The 10,262-nt window shown below is 37.9% G+C and overlaps 1 protein-coding gene across 1 annotated transcript; it reads right to left on the minus strand.

The window, feature by feature from the left end:
• Window positions 1-5,539: 5,539 nt before the first annotated feature.
• six6b (SIX homeobox 6b) lies at window positions 5,540-8,718 on the minus strand. The gene is made up of 2 exons (XM_079830816.1): window positions 7,356-8,718; window positions 5,540-6,262 (listed from the first exon to the last, which is right to left on the minus strand). Exons 1-2 carry the CDS (start codon window positions 7,925-7,927, stop codon window positions 6,097-6,099), a joined length of 738 nt encoding a protein of 245 aa, XP_079686942.1. The 5' UTR covers window positions 7,928-8,718; the 3' UTR covers window positions 5,540-6,096.
• Between the last annotated feature and the right edge of the window lie 1,544 nt (window positions 8,719-10,262).

A 10,262-nucleotide genomic window follows, 5' to 3' on the forward strand; every position in this document is an offset into this window, starting at 1 on the left:
TTATAATCGGTTTGTCCCATGAAGCCTCATGGACTTTATGCTGACACCTATTGGCGTGAATGAATGAGGTTTGTTTACCTGCTACCTCCTTGCAGATTGAATGTTTTTTCTCCGTCATATATAATACTACAAACATCTATAATGGACATTCTTGGATGCAGTCTTGTGTGACACTTGACTGCAGTGAGTTATTTTCTACATATGCGGCTGTGCTCGCGATTTTAAGCCGCAGCGTTAAAGCGATAGTTCACCCAAAAATTTTAATTCTGTCATCATTTACTCACCCTCAAGTTGTTCCAAACCAGTTGGAATTTCTTTCTTCTGCTGAACACAAATGAAGATATTTGGAAGAATGTTTGTAACCAAGCAGATTTCGGCAGCCATTCCATAGTATTTTCCCCACTATAGTGGCTGCCATCTGCTTGGTTACAAATATTCTTCCAAATATCTTTATTTGTGTTTAGCAGAACAAAGAAATGTACACAGGTTTGGAACAACTTGATCTTGACTAAATTATGACCGAATTTTCATTTTTGGGTGAACTATCCCTGTCACTTGCCCGTATACGGGCATTCTACATTTACTTCACTATATTACTATTAAATCCTAATCTAGTCATGACAAACTATATATCATTGGAAAGGTCTAAGACTCAAGAATACATATTTGTTGATGATTTTGTAGAAAATATATATATATTTGGAAGAGTAATGGATTAATATGTGACAAGAGTGTGCATCAAAAAATCTGTATCATTACAGTTTTCACCTTTGTAACAAGAAGTCAACAACCACACTTTTAATCATTCAAACTTTGATTTTCATGCTAAAAGTTCATAACATAAACATTGATTCTAGTATTTAGCCAAAAATATTCAGAAAATAATATTATATATAGAGAATATCTGCCAGATCAATCTTCAGGAATCACTAATATGGTGTGTCTAACCCCTAGTGGATTTTTGGAGGTTATGCAGCTAAAAGTCTTACAGAAAACTTTTGGCTTTGACTTTCTGTCTTTTTTAGGCTGAAACCTATATTAATTTATATATTTTTTAATAAAATAAATAATGTTTATTTTATTATATTTTTATAACAATAAACTTAAATTTCAATAACTTTTATATAATTTAATTCTATAATTTTATAATTCAATAATCTGCCAAGTGTCTTCTTTTAAAAGAGACCAACCATAAGTCTTTAGTCCAAAGGGTTCATGAATTACAACCATTTAAGTTTGGCTAGTGCATTTTCACGAAATGTTCAAAAAGGGGGGTGACAGGTAAAGGGTTTTAACTTTGTTCATTGTTGGGAGAAATAATAGGCCATAATCCATAGGCTATGTAATGCGATCCAAAAGCCATTGTACATTGTTTTAAAATATAAAAAACGCTTTTAAACGATACTCCGCAGTCTGTGCAGGTCACATGGCCTGAAATTGGGCCTACAATACATGATGGTAGGTTATAACTAGGTAGTTAGGCAATGATGAGCCATGCACTAAAAAATGGTGCTAGTGGTTCTTTGGCTCGTGATAATAGGGGTTCTTCAGCAGTTCTTTGGGATGACTGAGGTGCTATAGCACCGCTACCATACACTCTAAAAAAAAAGTCTCGTAATCATAGGGGAACCTTTTTTAGTGCTATATAGCACCAATTTTGGTGCTTCAGTGGTTCTTCAGAGGTGCTATATAGCACCTTAGTCAAAGAACCGGTGAAGAACCTCTGAAGAACCGGTGAAGAACCTCTGAAGAACCGCTGAAGAACCACTGAAGCACCAAAAATGGTGCTATATAGCACTAAAAAAGGTTCCCCTATGATTACGAGCCAAGAACCACTTTTAGTGCCACATAGCACCATTTTTTTTAGAGTGTGACTAATTGGAATGGATGATAAATACTTGTAGCTTATTAGCCTACTACAATAAATAAAACCCTGCAACTGTTTTTCATACAATAAATTAGTATCACTTGTATCCTATCATCACATCACGTAAATGACAATGCAGATGCTCTACAACATGTAATTTTTTTTATGCTAACTAAATAAGCAAAAACTAAACTGTTTTCGCATTGGCTCTGCTCTTATTGATAGCTGCACTTAAGCCCAGACAATTTATTTCAATTATATATATTTTATATATATAATTATATATATTTTTTAGGAATTTTGGGCTATGGTGTGGGAAGAAGCAGGCGAGTTTTAACAGCAGAGGGCGCTCAGTTCTAACAAATCCAATATATTTCCCTCTCCTGTCCTGCCTGTCTCCAGTTTCGACAGATAACGGGCAAATTCTAATCGGAAGTGAGTGAGCATCCCTATGCACTAGGCTACTAACTCCGAAAGGCAGAGCCCTTGAAGTGGTGACTTTGGAGGGATTAGCTAGGGCACTTGTGTGTCGTAATGAAGCCGTTTGGAACGCACTTGGTGAAGGGAACAATGAAATACCACGTAATTTCCTCATTAGCTTCGCTAGGCAGCGACAACAGGAATATATTATTATTGCTGTTAACTGATATATAGGCCTACCAATACGTGTAAAACATAAAGTATTAACACATTTGTTTAACCTATGAAACGTTTCAAAACTAAATATGAAATGCAGGACGAAGGTGTGTCATCACATCACAACAAAACAAAACAACTGAATTATTCTGTTTATAGGCTACGTTAACTCTCCCGTAATATCTAGGCTAAATTTAAAATAAATCGTGAGGATTCGCCACCCTGGGTCCGCATGACCATAAACGATTAAATGACTTCCTTGAAGTGACCATTGTGGAAGGGCCCTTCATGAAGGGATTCAGTTGTTTCTTTCGATTGGAACGCCCCAACAAATCAAATGTCGTCTCCTTTCCGAATTGCCCTTCAAGCCAAGGGAGCAAAAACGCCGTTTCGCCCAAGAAGACTTGTCTTTTTTTTTTAAATAAATAAATAAATAAATAAATAAAACGAATGGAGACATGTCATTGTTCATTTTAACAGTGACATGCTGTATCCAAGATCTACCCCATTGGAAACAATACAGTAGACACCACACAATCAGGGGAGAAAACCTTGTAAATATGGTAAAGAAAATTGGGAATGTGTTATTGCAATGTTGTTTTGTTATATTTGGATTCTGTTCTGTTCCACTCTTCATAAAAGAAGAGAATGTTCTGAAGAAGAAAAAAAAGAATTCTGTGCAAATTCGTTGGACAAAATAGTGCATGTCCTGTCAAATACATGTGACAGAGTGGTAGGCCTAAATGTTTTCCACAAAAACACTCAAGCGACTTAACCTGTAAAAACAACACGGTATATTGCGCCTTAAATCAATTACGATTATTAAAAGAAAAAAACATTCGGTCCTCTAACATCTCACGAACAATTAGCCTACGTCTTATTCGTGCTTTCACGGCAACAAACACGCCAACAACAAAATTATCCTGAATTAGTTCAGTGAAATAAAAAGAAAGCAGATGTTATGTATTTATTATAACCTCCAGTTTGACCTAGAATAGAAAACAAGGACTTTGTGTTTAGTCTTTTTTAGTTTTTTTTTTTTGGTGAAAACATTGCACACTGTAGTCCAAGAGTAGGTCCACAGTTTGAGAGTGTGTGGTTCAGGATGTTGGAGATCAGTGGAATATAGCATGTCTTTTAGCCAAAGGGAAGATCTTCAATACAAGTTTGATCTTACTCGGACTATGGGACACTATGCTTGCTACTCTAAAAAAAAAAAGGTTCTATATGGCACCAAAAATGGTTCTTGACTGGTAATCATAGGGGAACCTTTTTAAGTGCTATATAGCACCAATTTTGGTGCTTCAGTGGTACTTCAGCGGTTCTTCAGAGGTTCTTCACCGGTTCTTTGACTAATGTCCTATATTGCACAGCTAACTAAGTTGCTATAGCACCACAACCATATACAGAACATGTTAAGATATGGTGCTATATAGCACCAAAAGTGGTTCCTCTATGATTACGACGAAGAACCATTTTTGGTGCCATATAGAACCTTTTCTTTTAGAGTGTATGCATCACATCACTTGATCAGTTGGTAGGATACACTTGCCACGATAACCGTTCTGTTTACATTTTTAAGATAAAGACAGATATATTGAACTCAAAAATTACGGAGAACGTGGTGGTTATAAAAGACACATTTGCTGTTCCAAACATAATTTTAGTAGGCTATATAAGTTTCGTACATTGGCCTTGAACACGGCAAATTCGCATTGTGTCATGTTCACAAAAAAAACATGACAATTGTTAGGCACATAGGAATTCTGAATACACTGCTCATTATAGCCTCAAAGACCTCATTCTGTGTGAATACAGGCCCCTGCTCAATTTTACTAGTAATATTTAAATCTTAACTAAAGCCAGTCCACTAGCGAATATTTTTCGTAAAAAAAAACAAAAAAAACAATTATATAGCTATAGCCTATATAAAAAAACGACTTTTATCGGCGTGTTATTGTGACTATGATATCAATAATACCATAATGCTATTCACACATAGGCCTATTTATTTATAGTATTTATTCGATATTGTAATAAATATGCAGTGAAAAAGAATTCTTGGTGCTCGTTGGGGAGAAAGCACCCCTTAACCCCAACAGAGCTTTGAAGAGCTCACTATTGTTCCAGTTGGGTTTGAGAACCGGTCATTAGCGCTGATTAGCGCTGAAGGGTTTGACAACCTTATTGACTGTCAGAAACACTCTTTTCACCTAATCTTTCCGCTTTTGTCCCTTTGCAAACTCAATAGCCTGCTCTCCTTTCCCCTACCACATCTATGCCTCATTTTCCCTCAATAACAGTCGTTAGCCAAGCATTATTAACAGACCTTATACAGTTTGTCCTTCCTTCCCGGAACAAAAGTGACCTTAAAGGAATTTAACCGCGTGTTGCGAAAAGAAAACAAATAAAAAATAAATGCAATAGCACCAGATGGGTATATGTATGATTATAATAATTAAACAAAATAATTTTGGATGCTTTAGTTTTGAGGTTTAGATTAGACTTAACGATCACAGATTCGCAGTAGCATTTAAAGCTTAAATAAATAGGACATGTAAATGAATAAATTATAGCAGTCGGCTATGCATTTTACAGGCTTTTATGCTTTTCCTCTCTAGCTTGCTCGTTTTGAAACCAATGCGCTTCGCCCTCTCGTTGACCTTCTCCTGTCAGAAAGCATTACATGACGGCAAAGCCAATCACACGGGGCGGTTAACGCGTCTGGACACGCAGCAAGCTATCAGGTTAAACACACCACTATAGCCTACATTTACCGATTACTGGCTGTGCATGAACCTCACACCATTTATACCAGGAATACAGAGGCAAAAGTTCAAGTGGTTTGTCTGCCTAAATGAAGGGTGAATGCATTCACATATGTTAATGCTATTAAGGCTAACAAAATGCCCACCGGGGCATTCTTAAATATGAGATGACAAAATCCAACGCATTTTATTATTATTAATAAAAAATTATTTATATCAGAAATAAACACGAAATTGAATACTCTGTATAGAATAAGTCTGTATGGTTACTTTGATCATCAAAATTTTATTAGCGGTAAATCTTTCATTCATGTTCACTATCGGCGCACATGCTCTAAAAGTCGATTTGAAATGACCAAGCAAATGAAAATCAGATTCTATAAGAGCAACAATTTAATGCGTAAACACCTTAGAAAACCTGGGAGGTAAAATGTTTCATGAAGTCCTTTTCAAAATGAACAAAAAAAGTGTGAATAGGCTATCATTTCCGTAGGGCCTGTTTGCTTGAGGCAGTCGATTTTGCTTACAAAAGTATTAATACAGATAGTAGGCCTATTGTCATTTGTTCGTGTTTGCCCCCACACTCTGCTTTCACAAAAAAGATAAATACATTTAAAAGATAAAGCATTCCATAAATCCCAAGATTCCGGGCTGCAACAGCCTCCAAATAAAAATAAAATAAAATAAAAACACGGCCTCTGATACGTTAAGGCAGGCACGAACGTGCTTGTTTATCTTGCTGATTGTCTGTCTCGATTTCCTTCGTATGTGTTAATTTTCTCATAGTCTTCCCTTATAGCCCGCGGGGCGGTTCGTGGTGCGATGTTAGATGTCACATTCGCTGTCACTTGAAGTGATGGAGATAGCCGACGCGGCGGCTTTGCTCGACAGGCTCGCTTCAGGGCTCGACGCGTTCCCCAGTCGGTCTACAGCACCATCCTCTCCGGTTAAGGACCGAACCGAGCCGTTAGACAACACCTGCTGTTGTAACCTTTAAAAAAGAAAAAGGCTGAGTTTTAGATGAAGGGTTTTCTAGGCTATTCAAAAAAAAGATTAAATTAAATCGGTGGTTCTCAGGTGTTGTTTTTTTTTTTTTTTTTTTTTTTTAAATAAGAACGTACAATAAATATAAAAACATGTAGCTAACTACATTAAACTGTAAATAAATTGTATGAAATCTGGACAGAAAATGATGCTCATAGCTCATGCTTCAGGTTTAACCTACTAACAGAATGCCCCGGAAGAACATAAAATGGGAGCGCATCTGTACACAATCTGTACACATAGCCTACTCTATTTATTATCTGTGTTTAATAAGATGAATGACAATTTTTTTAAAATAAATAAATAAAATGTTGTGCTGTATTGCCATTTATCCAGCTGGTTTTAAAATATCGATTCTTTTTAACAGTTTTATAAGGTAATTCTTTTTTTTCTAAATTTCGAACAAAATATAGAACTCAATTTGATAGTAAATTATTGTCTGTGAGAAAGCAAACAGCTTGAAACAAATTAAAAAGCCTATTCACATCACGGTAGAATTTCTTCAGCGTAAACTGTCGAAACCAAGAGAGCTTCTCACAATCATAATTTAATCTTTGTTACACATTTTAGGCTCTGGTTAATTGTTATATTGCATATGTATAAGGACTTTTACCCAGGCAAGGCCCAAACCATAACACATAGCCTGCACAAAAGCTAGCCATTGATTTTTGGTCAAAAGGGGCAAGTAACAGTATTTTGAGCTGTTATTTCTTTCTTTTATTTCCGAAATTAAAAGTAAAAGATTTCGTCTTCACTCATAAAAACACATCGCTCAAGGTATATGCTACAATTACAAATAATAAACGCTCATATTTGTTGATTGATCCATTTGTAAATTTTCCATCTTTGTTTGTTTGTTTGTTACAGGATAAGTAACGTTGACATGTTATGTTATAGGCTACATTAGCATAGCATTTCCTTCAATAAACAGCCTAGACTTTGCATCTTATCGACATATCTCATCTTAGTCTTAGTTTTATTGCTAAAATATGACATATCAGCTCAATAAACACCCCATGATTGAAATCGGGAAAACGCACCTGTTTTTAGCGGCCGCGGCTCTGTCCCTTTGTCTTCGATTTTTAAACCAATTCCCCACTTGAGTGGGAGTGAGTCCGGTAGCTTGTGCAAGCTCTCTCTTTTTACTTGGGTTTGGGTAAGGATCCTGGAGGTACCATTCTCGAAGTAAATGACGGGTTCTTTCTTTAAAGCAGTGCGTCTTTTGTTCTCCGTCCCAAATAGTTTTAGGCAGAGGGAACTTCTTCCGTACCCGGTATTTGTCCACTGGCCCTAGCGGGCGGCCTCGGAGCTTCTCTGCCTCCTGGTAGTGTGACTCCAGCCAAAGTGCTTGCAGTTTGGAGTGGGACTCTTTGGTGAACTTGTGGTTCTCCAGAATGTGGTAAAGCTCACGGAAATTCCCAGTGTGGAAGGCTACAATGGCCCGAGCCCGCAGCACAGACTCATTTCTGTTCAGCACCTCGCAGGCGGCTGGTGCGACGGGCAGCGACCAAAGGAATCGGCCGAGACGCTCGATGTCTCCGCTCTCTTCCAAAGTCTCGCATACCCCCGCTACCTGCTGGGGACTAAAATTCAAAATTGGCAACTGAAACATGAAGGCTTCTGTTCCCCCCCTCGGAGTCCTTTCTACCTCTAGCAAAGCTTCCCGGTTTGTGTGGCGTTGTCTCTCTCCCCCCAGTCGAATCCAGCCGAAAAGGCAATTCCAGAGTCAGCTGACGAACGTTTGAAGATGCAGAGAAACGGAGATGTCGCTCTGTCGGTCTGAGGCTGCCTCCGTTGGAGAGTTCGAGGGCACGAGATTATAGCGCAAGAATGAAGATATTTTTTGAGGAGGGAAAAGACGTGATGCCCGCTTCTGATTTTCTATTGGGCTTGGCAGATTGGTTGCGTAGTTTCCACGGACGCCTGTCAATCACTGTCAAGCGTGCCAATCACGCGGAATGGAGCTCGAGTAAGTTAGATTTCAGCACCTCCCAGACCTCGACAGCGCCTTTCACAACGTAAACATCAGCGACCTCTGCTTTCACGGAAGCCCCGCGAGTTACTATGCTAGTTTTAAGCACATCTTAAGTAGCCTAAACTTTTCGAAAATGTAACGCCTAATAGACAGTAGCCTGAAGTGTTGTCTCATCTAACACAAAATGTCACTCGCCTGCCTTTTTATATCTAAGAGAGGACATGATTGGCTTTTTATCATTCCAAATAGGCTAGACGTTTCCGCATCGTAGTGCGACAAGAGAACGACTCGGATTAAAATGACAAATTACATTAAATAAGACCATCCCTGTGTTGTGTGGGTTTTCCGCGAAGAAGTCATTCGTTAGCTCCGGAGTCTCGCTTGTGAAGAATAACGACCACTGACACAAAAAGGAAACAAATTAAGAAAAATCCGTTCGGTTACGCATTCAGCGATATGAGCTCGCAGACATCTCAGAGCAACAGTCATTGGCCTGTCAAATTTAATATCGTGCTGTTTAGAATGAAACGAGTCTTAACTGGACAAATCATTCCGGCTTCCAGCTGCACGTGGATATGAGATCTTTGGTAGCCAGTAGGCTAAAGACTCTATTAACAGCTTACATAATCAGTTATAAGCGACCGTTTCAAATATAATCAGTGAAAACTATTTTAAGTCAATATTTTAGTACAAGTTATTTTTTGTTAGCCTGCTTTTTATGTATATTTATTTTCATCACTGAGTTCAATGGGAATTGATAAGGATTTGCGATGGGTATCAATGGATGGACAAACCTGTCAACCATGCGGTTTGTGGAGATGCCATATCACATATTTAAAAATCAACAACTGTGGTATAGTATCAGCCACAGCTCGCGATAAATAAGAAGGCGGATGGATAGCGCAGATGGTTTAAAGTGTCGGGTCAGATTATTTCACGGCTGGCTACATTGGAAAAGTTCATTCTGACGGAAAGCCCTTGATATTATTTCCACAGACCTAGACAGTTCATTTGAAGAAAACCCTTCGGGCCCATTTTGCATGATGTATGAGCTGCCCGTAGCTCCGATTATGGAACTACCGTCTGTATTCGAGAAGCTGCTCATTTCCATGCACTGCAGTCATGATACAGAGACTGATCTTTCTTTACAACATCAACGATCTAGATTTCCACTATTAGTCTCGGACACAATTTAACCTGCACATTAGCAACAATCTATAAATAACAATAATAATAATAATAATAATAGCCTAATAATAATCTAACAATAACGAGGGTAGGCTATTTAGTTACACTATAAGCAACTTCGTTTACTTTTTTATGTGGGCAATATTTCAAAGTCAATATAAAGCACATTTATTTATACAGCGCTTTATACAATCGCCTAAATATCGTTTCAAAGCAGCTTTACAGTGATAACAGGACAATTATGCATTTCGGCTGCTGTTCAGCTGAAGTCGGTTCAGTGTTGATCAATTATTAAATAAGTAATTTCAATGCAAAAAAATGTCATTGTCCAGCTCAGTCAATAACATTGTTGAATATTAAGAGTCCCCAACTAAGCAAGCCAGAGGCGGCACAAGGAACCCAAACTCCATCAGGTGACAGAATGGAGAAGAAGAAAAAAACAAAACAAAAACAGGCTCAGGTATAAAAGAGGTATTATTATGGTCAAAAGATAATCAAATCTCATGTGGTCTTCAGATGCATTTATTCAATACCAGATGGTTCATTAATATTACAACATTTATAACAAGAGAAAATACAGGGAAAAAATACAGAAGCCCGTTCGTTGCCTATAATTGTCCGGGAAATATTTAGGATTTCACCGGAGACGTGTTGACTATGCCCTGAACTCCACACTGCGGGCTGTACGAGCACATGAAACAGGAAAAACCTTGTTTTAGTGGCATGACATGTTTTAGGCTTCAAACATTTAAAGACCATTTAATATTTCATATTCTGTCTTGTA

This window comes from Gobio gobio (assembly GCF_949357685.1).
Source record: "Gobio gobio genome assembly, chromosome: 12".
NCBI lineage: Eukaryota > Metazoa > Chordata > Actinopteri > Cypriniformes > Gobionidae > Gobio > Gobio gobio.

Coding starts and splice junctions, on each gene's coding strand:
- six6b (XM_079830816.1), bottom strand. CDS start 7,927: ATGTTTCAGTTGCCAATTTTGAATTTTAGTCCCCAGCAGGTAGCGGGG. Junction 6,263..7,355: donor GCCGCGGCCGCTAAAAACAG/GTGCGTTTTCCC, acceptor TCTTTTTTAAAG/GTTACAACAGCAGGTGTTGT.